The 16289-nt window shown below is 43.1% G+C and overlaps 2 protein-coding genes across 6 annotated transcripts in view; one reads left to right on the top strand and one right to left on the bottom strand.

Moving 5' to 3' along the window:
* Positions 1-2704, top strand: part of LOC109905718 (multidrug and toxin extrusion protein 1) — a 14946-nt gene extending 12242 nt beyond the window's left edge. For 4 of the 5 annotated variants that reach the window (XM_031790854.1, XM_031790852.1, XM_031790853.1 and 1 more), the window contains 2 exons: positions 29-71; positions 218-806. In XM_031790854.1, coding sequence (XP_031646714.1) covers positions 29-71; positions 218-450 — 276 coding nt within the window. In that variant the 3' untranslated portion in view covers positions 451-806. Of the gene's footprint in view, positions 1-28; positions 72-217; positions 807-2570 lie in introns of those variants that run through there. The other variant, XM_031790851.1, reaches the window with a different exon arrangement.
* Positions 984-16289, bottom strand: LOC109905717 (multidrug and toxin extrusion protein 1-like). Its single transcript, XM_020503252.2, has 17 exons — positions 16073-16289; positions 15314-15415; positions 14966-15034; positions 14670-14818; positions 9742-9784; positions 9537-9581; positions 7265-7362; positions 7010-7107; positions 6796-6909; positions 6612-6679; positions 6249-6357; positions 6020-6095; positions 5850-5919; positions 3038-3170; positions 2549-2643; positions 2312-2395; positions 984-2208 (listed from the first exon to the last, which is right to left on the bottom strand). The coding sequence occupies exons 1-17, from the start codon at positions 16238-16240 to the stop codon at positions 1906-1908; spliced, it is 1824 nt and encodes a 607-aa protein (XP_020358841.1). The 5' UTR covers positions 16241-16289; the 3' UTR covers positions 984-1905.

The raw sequence follows: 16289 nt of genomic DNA, 5'->3' as shown, positions 1-16289 counted from the left end.
TCATGGTGATGTGTTGGGTTGTTTGCAGGCCCAGATCAGAGCTGAGGTACAGGGGAACTCTACAGACATGGGTAAGAAAGTCTCAGTTTAATCATTGACCCTTCACTTTACTCAATTCATCATCATAACTCTTTACATGGCTTTACAAATGTATAATTTTATTCTTGTTTATGGAAGAATCAATGCTCTGTCTAATAGGTGTGTTTCTGTGTGACAGACATGGCCCCAGAGGCCCAATCAAATGATATAGCTCCCTGTGAGGGCCACACAGACAGAAATGCCCTGGCTGAGGCTGACGGTGAGGTTGGGGACAGGGTGGCCCTTAGCAAGGTGGAGGCCCTTCTGGCCCACAGGGCCCTGGTTATGCGGAGGGGCCTGGCTCTGTGTGTCATGCTCTTCATCCTGGCCCTGGGAATCATCATCAACCTACTGCTCACCAACCTCACTTGATGAACACAGAGTGAGTTCCAGAGAGGATGGGTTCCAGAGAGGATGGGTTCCAGAGAGGATGGGTTCCAGAGATAGCTCCACTCAACCAGAGTGGTCAGAGGACCACCTAAGCAATGATACAGAGAAGATAAGACTGGATAGGAGCTGGCCTATCTATGGTGCCAAATTGTTCCAGTACTGTTGGTCTGTGAGGAGCCAACGGATTATATATTCTGGGTCTTTTCATTTCTCATCTGAATGAAATTGTATCACATTGTCTGAGCTGATTACACAAACCAATCAAACCTAATGTTTTCTCATGGTAATAATATAGTGCAAACCAAAAAGTAAAGACAGACTCACACTGTACCATCCAAAATGTTTGTATTCCATTCTATTAATTAATTCCAAAAACAGTGGTGTCATACCCATAGGGGGCCCAAAGGCACATACCCCCTTATAATAAAAAATGTAAATGAACTACTTAACTTTTTTAAGCCAACGTTTTATCCTAATTATTTATAACAAGATCTGTCAGCGGTATTTTGCGGTGGGGGCACACCGACTGAACCAATACCCCCCCATTCTTCCTCGTAACTGTTTCCTTCCAAGGTGCATAGAGGAAAGATATACTTAGACAGGAAGCTAGATACTCTAGTGTGCGCAATATCATCAGTGGAGGATGAGATAGAGAGTGTAGAGTGACACACACAGCATTTGATTTGATTCTAGCTGCCAGTGATGGGCAGAAGGGTATGTTTGTATAAAGGATAAAGGATAACCCTTTTTGCCATTTTTGGTTCCAGGTAGAACTCTTTTTGGTTTCAGGTAGAACCCTGGGTTATCCTAGGCGGACAGCCGCAGAACCCTTTTGGAACCCATTTTTCTTAGAGTTTAGTTATGAGGTTGGGAGATTGGGAACCTATCTAGCTGGCTAGCTAAAGCCAACTTCAAGAAGGAATCAATAGGCTACACAGCTTGATGAAATTAATTTACAAACATACCCTTCTGCCCATCACCGGCAGCTTCAAGGGGTTCTCCCATGGAGACAGCAGAAGAACCCTTTTTAGTTCTAGATAACACCTTTTTTTCGAAGGGTGTAGCTACCAAGCCATTTCAGGCTATCAATCAAGTTAGAGTAGCTTGTCTAACTACGTATCTTAGCCGGCATGCCTGCTGGCAAGGTTGCTAGACTTTAGAAAAGCAAGCAATTACCAAATGTGCATCATTAATTAAAATGACAATTGAACAGGTAAAGAGGTATGCTGAGATAACCTATGCAGAAAAATATACTTTAAAAAATGTTGTTGTTTTTTACACAGAATTAGGCATAATGACCAGGGCTCTAGATTGAAGAAAAGGGCTGTTTCGGGTGTAATAATTGGTGATATAACAGATTCACTGACACAGCATGTCTATGACAGCACCTCTAGTGTCTTGCTACAGGGTCTCTTTGGGGTCCCCCAGGTATTTCTCCTAGATGAGAACTGTTGACGGGGTGAGTTCAGGGGGGGAGGTAGTGGTAAAGGTAGTGTTGCTCCAGTCTACACTCAGATTGCTCCATGAGCTGATTGGTAGAGGCAGGAGAAGATGTACACTTGTCCCCACAGCTAGGATGACAATGGCAGCCAGTACAGTGAGACCTCTCCTCAGGACCAGCTGGGTGGTGGAGAGCAGTCCACTGGGGCTCCCATCCTCCTTCTGCACCTCTGGGGTCCCATTGCTTCCCCTGAGGTCTTCCTGGCCCTCAGTACTCACTGAAATGTATCCATTCACTGTCTGGGTGTGGAAGCAGGCACAATCTGGGTTAGAACAATGTTATTCGCGAGAGTATAGTATAAATAATATAGAGCATAGGACTGAGCAACATGTTTCTACTCACACTTCCACTGTTCTCTGTGTGGTCAGGTGCAACTATATTCCTCATTGACACCATATGTCCAGCCTTTCCAGCTCGTTTCACAGCCTGTCACAAACAGATCAACTCCATGATGCTCTCAACTGACAGCAAACCATTTCCTTCACCCGCCCCAAGCCACTACTATGGGCTGTCAGTCTTTCAATCACCTAAGCCATTATATGTTCCAGATACGGAAGTGAAAAGCCACTGGTGACGTACCTTCTCTGTCATTCTCTTCCAGTTGAGCCTGAAGATGACAGTGATGAAGAAAGTGGACTGTAGAATTACACAGATGAACAGGCCTAACCAGAACCCTGTGTAGAGGAAAAGGGAAAGGGAAAGGGAGAGGAGAGGAGAGGAGAGGAGAGGAGAGGAGAGGAGAGGAGAGGAGAGGAGAGGAGAGGAGAGGAGAGGAGAGGAGAGGAGAGGAGAGGAGAGGAGAGGAGAGGAGAGGAGAGGAGAGGAGAGGAGGTTATACCGGCTTTGACCAAAGACACAGAACATTGTGTCATCTTCAATAAAGAATACTCCCGCAATTCATGATTCTTGATTACTAGTGAAAGCAACATATTTTCCTGAATTTGATCATGACCATACTTCTGTTGCAAGTATGTGGCAAGGCAGTAAGCGTGAGCAAAGACCTCTGGTCTTGAAAAGGAAGTCTAAAATTGTGTTCGGTTTTCATAAAATTCAGAAATGAGTAAATACCTAGGACCTTGAGGCCAGCTGTGAACATCAAAGAGATGCCCAGTGGAAGACCCACACAGTAGTAGGTGATAAGATTAGCCATCGCTGCTATCTTCTGTTTACCCGTGCCCAGGATGATGCCCATGCACACACACTGGAACAGACAGACAAATCTAAGATTAGTGGGTGTTCACAGAGAGAGATATCACTGTTAGCTGGCGGTCAACAGGTTTCATGTCTTATCACTCATTCAACAAGTATTCCAGGATCCTGGAAAATTACATAGACGATCCCCCTTATTCCAACATACAGTACCAGTCAAAAGATTGGACACAGCTACTCATTAAAGGTTAAGGGTTTTTCTTTATTTTTGTAATATTCTCTACATTGTAGAATAATAGTGAAGACATTAAAACTATGAAATAACACATATGGAATCATGTAGTAACCAAAATAGTGTTAAACAAATCCAAATATATTTTATATTTGAGATTCTTCAAAGTAGCCACCCTTTGCCTTGATGACAGTTTTGCAAACTCTTGGCATTCTCTCAACCAGCTAATGTCTAGTGGTTTCTTTGCAGCAATTCGACCATGAAGGTCTGATTCACGCAGTCTCCTCTGAACAGTTGATGTTGAGATGTGTCTGTTACTTGAACTCTGTGAAGCATTTATTTGGGCTGCAATCTGAGGTGCAGTTACAGTTTTTTCCAACTGCTTACACAAGTTTTCAAAACGGTCTCCTTTTTTTCAAAACTCTACACACAAATCCCAAAACTGAACACAAAATGCAAAATGCCTCACATCTCCTTCAAAATGTAACACGGCATTCAAAATGCCATAAACACATGTCAGAATGAAGCATTTGCATCAAATGGCAAACACTGCTTTCATAATAGTACATTTTTGGATATACCATGTAAACACTGTTGTTCTAAATCTAAAGCTCTTTGGTCTTTCATAGGCTTATATCTACATTTCAATACAATGTTCTACAGTATCACAGTATACGTTTTCTCTTGCCAAACATGGAGGGAAGTATCTCCTAGCATGGCGTATCCAACCTTGGACAGAGGCAACCTCTATGTCCCCACATAGACCATATTTATAATTGCAGTCTCTTGTACATCTGTAAACAAGCGTCCTCGTCCTCCATGATGTCTTTGCCTTTCCACTCTGTACAGAATTCAAACACAGTATGTCTTCAGCATACTGTACAAAAAAATGTAGTACAGCATGATAACCAACCTCATTCATTCAATGCAGTGCAGTAAATGGATGGCTGAGAGTTACAAATGTTTATGCAATACTATACAGTCGTACGTATTTTATTTTGTGTGTAAGCAGTTGGAAAAAAATGTAATTGCTGATTTCTGAGGCTGGTAACTCTAATGAACTTATCCTCTGCAGCAGAGGTAACTCTGGGTCTTCCTTTCCTGTGGCGGTCCTCATGAGAGCCAAATTGTCAAAGACCCCAGCCACCTCAGTCAAAGACGGTTCTCTCTACTACCGCATGGCAAGCGGTACCGGAGTGCCAAGTCTCAAAAAAGGCTTCTCAACAGTTTTTACTCCCAAGCCATAAGACTCCTGAACAGGTAATCAAATGGCTACCAGGACTATTTGCATTGTGTGCCCCCCCCCCCCCCCCCCCCCCCCCCCCCCCCCCCCAAACCCCCCAAACCCTCTTTTTATGCTGCTGCTACTACTCTCTGTTTATCATATATGCATAGTCACTTTAACTATACATTCATGTACATACTACCTCAATTGGGCCGACCAACCAGTGCTCCCGCACATTGGCTAACCGGGTTATCTGCATTGTGTCCCGCCACCTGCACGTGAAGAAACTTTCAAAGTTCTTGAAATGTTCCCGGATTAACTGACCTTCACGTCTTAAAGTAATGATGGGCCGTCGTTTCTCTTAGATTATTTGAGCTGTTCTTGCCATAATATGGACTTCGTCTTTTACCAAATAGGGCTATCTTCTGTATACCACCCCTACCTTGTCACAACACAACTGATTGGCTCAAACGCATTAAGAAGGAAAGAAATTCCACAAATGAACTTTTAACAAGGCACACCTGTTAATTGAAATGGATTCCAGGTGACTACCTCATGAAGCTTCATGACTGTTGGAAAAGCATTTCAGGTGAAGCTGGTTGAGAGAATGCCAAGAGTGTGCAAAGCTGTCATCAGGGCAAGGGTGGCTACTTTGAAGAATCTCAAATATAAAATATTTTTTGATTTGATTAACACTTTTTTGGTTACTACATAATTCCATATGTGTTATTTAATTGTTTTGATGTCTTCACTAATATTTGTCATGACGTTGGCCTGGGGGTAGGTTTATGACAGTCATAAATACCTCTTTTCCCCTTTTTCCTCTCTCTACCCTGCTGATGTTACATTTGCAAAACCCTTGGTTAACATAGAGATTCTGGGAACATCAGAAGGTAGAGGGAAATTAACTATATTCTGGTAATCCGAACAATTGAACATATGCGGTAGTACTTAATGAATATGATGTCAGTTCGGTTGTCATCTGAGACATTCTCAGATGACAACCGAACTGCATTTACACGATTAGCTCAATCAGGTAATCAGAAATAATTTTATAGAATAGCATGTCATATCACTTAATCCGGCATAGCCAAAGACTCGACATATTCTACAATGTTGAAAATAGTACAAAAATAAAGGAAAACCCTGGAATGAGTAGTTGTGTCCAAACTTCTGACTGTTACTGTATATTAATGATTTCTAATTATAGCAGTACTATTGTATAAAATGTTATACATTTTTTCAATGGTTACAAACCACTTGAGTGTACTTACCACTAGCCCATCAAAGAACTGAAGGACACAGTACACGTTGAGAAGTTGAGAGACCAGATCTATGATCTGACTGAAAAGGAATTAAATAATCGTTGTTGAGATGGTCAGGTTACAATTAAGGATGGTCTTGATTTGAATCATTATGTTGACTATATGTACACCCTACTTACTCATCAGAAGTAAACATGAAGGCGATCACTGTTTTAGTAGAGATCAGCACAATTCCCTGAATTACTGCCATTGAACCTAGGACGTGGAATGGAGGAAAAAGACATGCACTACTGCAAAAAAACAACTAGTTTGTCAAAGTAATTATTATCATTTTAGTTCACCATAGTTCACCGTAGTTGTGATGGTTGAAATAAGGGCCATATGAGCTAGAGTAAGTGTGTGACTGACCTGAGAGGGCGAGGGACACCTTGCTGGTGAGGATGGCCCCAGCTGTGTCTCCGGCCCCCAGGGCGTTCCCCACACGAACACATGCTGCAGCCTGGATCCCCATGGGGAACTTTACCCGCACAACACAACACAACACGTTATCTAGATGCCTCATAAACAGCTTGCTGTCTTAGTCTAACCATGCCTCAAACAAAGATAATGTCTGCTTTTAACTCAGATTTGATCTTGATCTGTAGCACACATGTACAGTACATTTTGGGTTATTCTTCAGTTTATTTGGACTGGACAGCCAGTGCATTGGGCTTAATTTGGTTTCCATGATAGGTTTTCGAGTAGGTGTGTAAAGAGTTCTGTACACATTACCATGTAGTTGATGAAAGCCAGCATTATGACCACATGTTGAGCAGCCAGGTCCACTTCACTCAGCATGCCTGAGAATGAGAGGGAAAAATGCAGAAGTGGATGTTACATTGATATGGGTGTTTTGGCCTTTTGAATGTGACTGTTCATTGGTTCATTGGTGTTAATCTTAAGAGCTGAAATGTACCTGCAAGGAATCCCCCAAGCTCATAGATCCACCATTCGAAACATAGCATCAGTGTACTGGGGATGGCTAGTTTCATATAAGAGCCCCACTCCTGTAGCGCTTCTGTGGTCCAACCTGTAGGGGGAGACAAAGGCCTGTTTATCCCAACACAAACTGGTCTATTTCAATAGGTCACATTCATTTGGCACAGTCAGAGAGATGGACTTTCTCTTACCTCCCCATGTATTCACATGTAGCTTCTTCCAACAAATGTAAGCAAACAAGAAGGAACATATGTAGAGCTGGGAGAGTGTATTAGCTGCTGCAGACCCTCTAGAAAACAAACACACAAACAAAAACACACACTCCATGAAATGATAATGAACATTGCATAATTACAGTAGTTGGTACATAATTGATACTCTGGCTATGTTACTGACTGTTAAGAATATGGCACTGTTATCAATGTTTCTTGTGTGAGCACACCTACATAACTCCCAGGTCCATCCAGTAGAGCAGGATATAGTTTGTCACCACGTTGGCGATGTTGGCCGCTGCTGCTGTGTACATCTGAGGCAGAAATATCCCCTGAGCACAGAAACACACTAGTTGATATGATCATCCGATTCACACCTAATCTGGGTTACTGTACTCCCAGATGACTGTTTTCCTCTGAAACAGTCAGAGGTCACCAAGTGCAACACAGCTTCAGTGTGTAAATCAGCGAGAAAGATGTGTCGCCATCGAGTAATTGTCTCTGGCCCCCTCCCAGTTAGGGGGAGTGATGAGCTCTACAGCAGAGTCTCACAACTCAATCGCTAGTTGAAAACTGTTTTCTGCCCTTCCCAAGAGATGGAATTTGTAGATAATTGGCCCTCTTTCTGGGACTCACCCACAAACAGGACCATGCCTGGCCTGCTGAGGAGTGCTGAACATAGACAGGGCTCTAACTCCTCTATCTCCACTCACTTCTAGATTAGACTACTGCAATGATCTACTTTCTGGCAACCCGGATAAAGCACTAAATTAACTTCAGCTAGTGCTAAACACGGCTGTTAGAATTTTCACTAGAACTCAAAAACGTGATCATATTACTCCAGTAATAGCCTCTCTACACTGGCTTCCTGTTAAGGCTAGTGGTGATGTCAAGGTTTTACTGCTAACCTACAAATCATTACATGGGCTTGCTCCTACCTATCTTTCCGATTCGGTCCTGCCATACATACCTACACGTACGCTACGGTCACAAGACGCAGGCCTCCTAATTGTCCCTAGAATTTCTAAGCAAACAGCTGGAGGCAGGGCTTTCTCTGGTGGTCTGCCTACCCATGTGAGAGACGCAGACTCGGTCTCGACTTTTAAGTCTTTATTGAAGACTCATCTCTTCAGTAGGTCCTATGATTGAGTGTAGTCTGGCTCAGGTGTGTGAAGGTGAATGGGGCCACAGTGTCTCCTGACCCCACCTGTCTCAGCCTCCAGTATTTATGCTGCAATAGTTTATGTGTTGGGGGTCTAGGATCAGTCTGTTATATCTGGAGTATTTCTTGTGTCTTATCCAGTGTCCTGTGTTAATTTAAGTATGCTGTCTCTCTCCCCCTCTCTCTCTCTCTCTCTCTCTCTCTCTCTCTCTCTCTCCCGCTCTCTCTCTCTCTTTCTTTCTTTCTTTCTTTCTTCCTTTCTTTTCTCGGGGGACCTGAGCCCTAGGACCATGCCTCAAGACTACCTGGCCTGATGACTCCTTGCTGTCCCCAGTCCACCTGGTCGTGCTGCTGGCACCTACATGCTACCTTGTCCAGGACCTGTTGTTTTCGACTCTCTCTCTCTACTGCACCTGCTGTCTCTAACTCTGAATGATCGGCTATGAAAAGTCAACATTTACTCTTGAGGTGCTGACCTGTTGCTCTACAACCACTGTGATTATTATTATTATTTGACCCTGCTGGTCATCTATGAACGTTTGAACATCTTGGCCATGTACTGTTATAATCTCCACCCGGCACAGCTAGAAGAGGACTGGCCACCCCTCAGAGCCTGGTTCCTCTCTAGGTTTCTTCCTCGGTTCCTGCCTTTCTAGGAAGTTTTTCCTAGCCCGCGTGCTTCTACATCTGCATTGCTTGCTGTTTGGGGTTTTAGGCTGAGTTTCTGTACAGCACTTTGTGACATCGACTGATGAAAAAAGGGCTTTATAAATACATTTGATTGATTTGATAGAGATAATGCTTGGGCATTTTGAATAGGACTGGACATTCTGTATAACACATTACAGCATTAAAAGTACAGTAGTGATACTCTCCACCCTTCATCATTCATCTCACCAGTTAAACCCATCCATCCATCGTTCTTTCCACAGGGTGATTCAAGTGTCCTTCATAATGGAAGCTACGTGGCTTTTCTCCCAACACCCAACACACTAAAATCACAAAGTGTACCCTTCAATCTGTGCTGGGATTTGTTGAGTCAACTCAACTGACCTTACATAAAATACATTCCATTGCATGAGCCACATCAGTTGGCATCATTTGAATGAATATTCTTCATTACCATGGTAATCCAGCATCACTTGGTAGAACATTCCCAAATACCATTAAAAAATGATTGCATCACAATACCAGGCAGCCATTGCGAGTGTACCTATGAGTTTACCAGTCAATTGTAAGGGATAAAGCATCCAAAGCCCTTCTATTCATTCTTATTTCTATAGACGCGATGAGGTGTGAGGAACAAAACAAGTAATTTGTAGCCCAGCAGCACGGTCAGTGTACCTGGTTCTGGAGATAAGAAGCCTGAAGTTGATGCAGGAAAATAGCCTGAAAGAAAGAGATGCAGAGTAAATGATAAAGACAGGGAGGAGAGGAGGTTTACTATTCATCTGATAAGAATAGGTTAATGGAGCCATCTAGTTGAAAACTCAGACACAATTGAGGCCACTCTAAAGAAGTGGGTGTTTGATAAAAACAGATGACTCACTGGTACTGCAGGTAGGTAGGCGATGACATACAGCTGTGCTATTCTGAAAGACAGAGCATGTATTACCTGTTAAATCACACACCATTACTACACCTGTTTCCATGTATTTACCCTATACACACCACGTACTGCTAAACTCTATCAATTTACCATTATGTTGTCCGTGAAAATCACCTATTCAGGCAGCAGTGACAGAATGTTTATTGCATCTAGAAACTAACAGCAATCTGTACATCTCATTGAGTAGGTCAATTGGCTGTGAAAACATTGCTGTCATTTCCACTGAATGGAGTGTTTGGGGAATTGCCGGGGGCCACATTTGATGGCGAGAGCCATCAGAGATGGTGTTATTGCAGCTAAGAGAATGAGGAGTTCTGTTCTCCCTCAATTAGCATACAAACAAGCACATTATCTTTATCCAGCATCAGAGGCACAATACCATGCATTGGCTGTATCTGTGATAGAATCAAATCAAATCAATCAAATAAAATGTTATTTGTCACATACACATGGTTAGCAGATGTTAGTGCGAGTGTAGCGAAATGCTTGTGCTTCTAGTTCCGACAATGCAGTAATAACCAACAAGTAAATCTAGCTAACAATTCCAAAACTACTACCTTATAGAGACAAGTGTAAGGGGATAAAGAATATGTACATAAGATATATGAATGAGTGATGGTACAGAGCGGCATAGGCAAGATACAGTAGATGGTATTGAGTGCAGTATATACATATGAGATGAGTATGTAAACAAAGTGGCATAGTTAAAGTGGCTAGTGATACATGTATTACATAAGGATGCAGTAGATGATATAGAGTACAGTATATACGTATACATATGAGATGAATAATGTAGGGTATGTAAACATTATATTAGGTAGCATTGTTTAAAGTGGCTAGTGATATATTTTACATAATTTCCCATCAATTCCCATTATGTGGCTGGAGTTGAGTCAGTGTCAGTGTCAGTGTGTTGGCAGCAGCCACTCAATGTTAGTGGTGGCTGTTTAACAGTCTGATGGCCTTGAGATAGAAGCTGTTTTTCAGTCTCTCGGTCCCAGCTTTGATGCACCTGTACTGACCTCGCCTTCTGGATGATAGCGGGGTGAACAGGCAGTGGCTCGGGCGGTTGTTGTCCTTGATGATCTTTATGGCCTTCCTGTGACATCGGGTGGTGTAGGTGTCCTGGAGGGCAGGTAGTTTGCCCCCGGTGATGCGTTGTGCAGACGGATCATCTGGAGAGCCTTACGGTTGTGGGAGGAGCAGTTGCCGTACCAGGCGGTGATACTGCCCGACAGGATGCTCTCGATTGTGCATCTGTAGAAGTTTGTGAGTGCTTTTGGTGACAAGCCGAATTTCTTCAGCCTCCTGAGGTTGAAGAGGCGCTGCTGCGCCTTCTTCACGATGCTGTCTGTGTGGGTGGACCAATTCAGTTTGTCTGTGATGTGTACGCCGAGGAACTTAAAACTTACTACCCTCTCCACTACTGTTCCATCGATGTGGATAGGGGGGTGTTCCCTCTGCTGTTTCCTGAAGTCCACAATCATCTCCTTAGTTTTGTTGACGTTGAGTGTGAGGTTATTTTCCTGACACCACACTCCGAGGGCCCTCACCTCCTCCCTGTAGGCCGTCTCGTAGTTGTTGGTAATCAAGCCTACCACTGTTGTGTCGTCCCGAAACTTGATGATTGAGTTGGAGGCATGCGTGGCCACGCAGTCGTGGGTGAACAGGGAGTACAGGAGAGGGCTCAGAACGCACCCTTGTGGGGCCCCAGTGTTGAGGATCAGCGGGGTGGAGATGTTGTTGCCTACCCTCACCACCTGGGGGCGGCCCGTCAGGAAGTCCAGTACCCAGTTGCACAGGGCGGGGTCGAGACCCAGGGTCTCGAGCTTGATGACGAGCTTGGAGGGTACTATGGTGTTAAATGCCGAGCTGTAGTCGATGAACAGCATTCTCACATAGGTATTCCTCTTGTCCAGATGGGTTTGGGCGGTAAGCAAATTGGAGTGGGTCTAGGGTGTCAGGTAGGGGGGAGGTGATATGGTCCTTGACTAGTCTCTCAAAGCACTTCATGATGACAGAAGTGAGTGCTACGGGGCGGTAGTCGTTTAGCTCAGTTACATTAGCTTTCTTGGGAACAGGAACAATGGTGGCCCTCTTGAAGCATGTGGGAACAACAGACTGGGATAAGGATTGATTGAATATGTCCGTAAACACACCAGCCAGCTGGTCTGCGCATGCTCTGAGGGCGCGGCTGGGGATGCCGTCTGGGCCTGCAGCCTTGCGAGGGTTGACACGTTTAAATGTTTTCCTCACGTCGGCTGCAGCGAAGGAGAGTCCGCATGTTTTAGTTGCGGGCAGTGTCAGTGGCACTGTATTGTCCTCAAAGCGGGCAAAAAAGTTATTTAGTCTGCCTGGGAGCAAGACATTTAGGATAGAGGTAGCCTGTAGAATATGCATTCAAGTAGTGTACTGAACAAAATACAATTATATATACAGTGCCTTGCGAAAACAGTATTTTTTTGTGAAGAATCAACAACAAGTGGGACACAATCATGAAGTGGAACGACATTTATTGGATATTTCAAACTTTTTTAACAAATCAAAAACTGAAAAATTGGGCGTGCAAAATTATTCAGCCCCTTTACTTTTCAGTGCAGCAAACTCTCTCCAGAAGTTCAGTGAGGATCTCTGAATGATCCAATGTTGACCTAAATGACTAATGATGATAAATACAATCCACCTGTGTGTAATCAAGTCTCCGTATAAATGCACCTGCACTGTGATAGTCTCAGAGGTCCGTTAAAAGCGCAGAGAGCATCATAAAGAACAAGGAACACACCAGGCAGGTCCGAGATACTGTTGTGAAGAAGTTTAAAGCCGGATTTGGATACAAAAAGATTTCCCAAGCTTTAAACATCCCAAGGAGCACTATGCAAGCGATAATATTGAAATGGAAGGAGTATCAGACCACTGCAAATCTACCAAGACCTGGCCGTCCCTCTAAACTTTCCGCTCATACAAGGAGAAGACTGATCAGAGATGCAGCCAAGAGGCCCATGATCACTCTGGATGAACTGCAGAGATCTACAGCTGAGGTGGGAGACTCTGTCCATAGGACAACAATCAGTCGTATATTGCACAAATCTGGCCTTTATGGAAGAGTGGCAAGAAGAAAGCCATTTCTTAAAGATATCCATAAAAAGTGTTGTTTAAAGTTTGCCACAAGCTACCTGGGAGACACACCAAACATGTGGAAGAAGGTGCTCTGGTCAGATGAAACCAAAATTGAACTTTTTGGCAACAATGCAAAACGTTATGTTTGGCGTAAAAGCAACACAGGTCATCACCCTGAACACAACATCCCCACTGTCAAACATGGTGGTGGCAGCATCATGGTTTGGGCCTGCTTTTCTTCAGCAGGGACAGGGAAGATGGTTAAAATTGATGGGAAGATGGATGGAGCCAAATACAGGACCATTCTGGAAGAAAACCTGATGGAGTCTGCAAAAGACCTGAGACTGGGACGGAGATTTGTCTTCCAACAAGACAATGATCCAAAACATAAAGCAAAATCTACAATGGAATGGTTCAAAAATAAACATATCCAGGTGTTAGAATGGCCAAGTCAAAGTCCAAACCTGAATCCAATCGAGAATCTGTGGAAAGTACTGAAAACTGCTGTTCACAAATGCTCTCCATCCAACCTCACTGAGCTCGAGCTGTTTTGCAAGGAGGAATGGGAAAAAATGTCAGTCTCTCGATGTGCAAAACTGATAGAGACATACCCCAAGCGACTTACAGCTGTAATCGCAGCAAAAGGTGGCGCTACAAAGTATTAACTTAAGGGGGCTGAATAATTTTGCATGCCCAATTTTTCAGTTTTTGATTTGTTAAAAAGGTTTGAAATATCCAATAAATGTCGTTCCACTTCATGATTGTGTCCCACTTGTTGTTGATTCTTCACAAAAAAATACAGTTTTATATCTTTATGTTTGAAGCCTGAAATGTGGCAAAAGGTCGCAAAGTTCAAGGGGGCCGAATACTTTCGCAAGGCACTGTAACTGCAATGTTGCATGCCTTGTCTGGGCAGTCACCGAGATCCAACATATCCAGAACTTGACTCAAAGTGAAACTAAAAGAAAGAACAGAGTAGAAAGTTAGGTAAAACAAGAACTATGTATGTGTATATCTATGTCTATACCTAGATGCACTGTGTTATCCCACCAGTCACTATTGTTGCCGTCAACATGTTTACACATTCTATGACCACACTGAACAAAGTTGAGTAATTGCAAATGCATATATCAAAACTAGACACCTTAAAGATGATGATGTACCAAAAATCTTTGTCCATTCTTTATGTTAACACACTTTACTAACCTTTTGATTGGGAGCTTTGATGCAGCCATCCTCTTCTCATGGTGCAACCAGGAAGTAAACAGCTCTGGTCATGTGACAATTTACACTAAACATGTGACACTGCACATCATTCATTGAGACCCTTTATTATTTCAATATTTGCTGGAAATGCATTGATAGATCATTCAGTAACATTTTTAGAGCCGTATAACTGAAAACGTTTCTTTTTACGGTCACTATTGTGACCGATGGGATTATATAGGTTAACTATTATTCTACAATGTAGAAAATAGTAAAAAATAAAGATAAACTGTTGAATAAGTAAGTGTGTCCCAACTTTTTACTGGTACTGTATATATCTATATTCCGGACTCTGACATTGCTTGTTCTGATATTTCTTAATTTGTTTCTTTCAATTTTGTGGATTTATGTGTATTGTTTTGTATAGTTAGGTATTACTAAACTGTTGGAGCTAGAAGCATAAGCATTTCGCTGCACCTGCAATAACATTAGCGAAATATGTGTATGCGACCAGTAACATTTGATTTGGATAGTGTAGTTGTTACCTGGCCACTTCAGGCTCCTGGCCCAGAGCCAGCAGGATAGACTGGGTGTTGAGGAGCATGGCCCAGCAGGGGAGACAGAAGAGCAGCAGGATCAACACACTCCTCTGGAGAATCACCCCCACACGCTGCAGGTTCTTACCACCAAATGTCTGCTCAGACACACACACACACACACACACACAAGCAGCAGCATGAATGACATGAGACATTATCGTTGGGGTCACAGTCCGTGACTGTTGCATATATTTGAACTGGAACATATACTTCAACTACTGCATTCAAATATATTTACATACCTGAGATACCAAAGTGTCACATGCTAAGGCAAGTCCACCTCCTGTTGCTGCAGTCGTAACATTAATAGTCTGAAGAAGATGATCATCAAACACATTTACAGCACACAGTTACACACAGATTTACATTCTTACGTAACATTTAAAAAAAGAGAGAATTGATTATATCATTGCTATCCCCTCCCTTGTGGTTCTTCAAATGAACACCAGAATCTGTGAGGACCTTAGGTGATGTTGTAATCTTTCTTACCATTTTCCCGCTCTTCTCTAATCACATGCAGAGGAGCCATTTTCTTATCTAAGCTGATAGACCCCAGCAGTTTACACAACATAGCTAGAGGATTGACTCACCGCGCAGGCCAGGCCATAGCCAGCTAACACCGCATTCCCCAGGCGACCACAGAACATAGTGATGACAAACGGAAGCAGGAAATTTAGGATTCGAGACAGCAGCTAGGGGAAAAATACATGCATAAACAATAACAAACACCCCATTGGGAAAAACTGGTTGAATCAACGCTGTTTCCACATCATTTCAACCCAAATAATCTATGTGATGATGTTGAATCAACGTTGAAAACTTATTGGATTTGTAAAAAGTAATCAATGTAAGGACATTTCACCTCACTTTGAACCTAAGCCCAATGACATAGTGACATTTTTTGTTGATTTCACACTGAATTCACAATAGTTGACAACTCAACCAAATGTAAATCCAAACTAGACGCTGAACTGACGTCTCTGCCCAGTGGGACAGACATTACTTCTAAGTTAATCAAGAGAAATCTACTTGAAATACTAGTTCTGATGGGCTTCAGTGTCCCTCGGAGTGTACTTTTAATAAATCATAGAGCCATTAGTATGCACTGCACAGTTCATCCTGTAGCCTAGTATTTCATTCTCACAGAGTAGTCTACCTATTACCCTAGCAACAGAGCTATCCACTTCCAAACAGGGCCACACAATAGTTGTGTCCCAAATGGTACCCTATATTCCCTATATAAGGCACTACCTGTTAAAAAAGTAGTGTTCTATATAGGGAGTATATGGTGCCATTTGGGAAACCCACAATTCCACACAACAAGCTAGGTGGGCAGTGCCAGTCCTTACCAAGGGTCCAGTCATCCGGAGAATGTGGTATAGCTCCTCTCTATGTGCCAGGGGGATTCTGTGCCTTACCCAGCGGCAGCAGAACAGTTTGGCACTAGACTCCTCCATTATAGGTAAATTAGAATTAGAAGTGGGCCCAGATGCCAGTGTAGGCCCAGACTCTTCCATCCCTGCCTCTGTGTCTGTGTGTGTCCCCTCTCAGTCCTATGTACTGTTA

This window comes from Oncorhynchus kisutch, linkage group LG15 (assembly GCF_002021735.2).
Source record: "Oncorhynchus kisutch isolate 150728-3 linkage group LG15, Okis_V2, whole genome shotgun sequence".
NCBI classification, from domain to species: domain Eukaryota; kingdom Metazoa; phylum Chordata; class Actinopteri; order Salmoniformes; family Salmonidae; genus Oncorhynchus; species Oncorhynchus kisutch.
Note: the sequence above shows the minus strand (reverse complement) of the source record. Positions and strands in the feature narration are given on the sequence as shown.

What these genes read in the sequence shown, in the direction of transcription:
- LOC109905717 (XM_020503252.2), bottom strand. Translation starts at nt 16,240, where the DNA reads ATGGAAGAGTCTGGGCCTACACTGGCATCTGGGCCCACTTCTAATTCT. An exon ending in TCCGGATGACTGGACCCTTG is followed by an intron (nt 15,416 to 16,072) that starts GTAAGGACTGGC and finishes TTTTTCCCCTAG; the next exon opens with CTGCTGTCTCGAATCCTAAA. An exon ending in TTCATGTTTACTTCTGATGA is followed by an intron (nt 5,920 to 6,019) that starts GTAAGTAGGGTG and finishes ATTCCTTTTCAG; the next exon opens with TCAGATCATAGATCTGGTCT.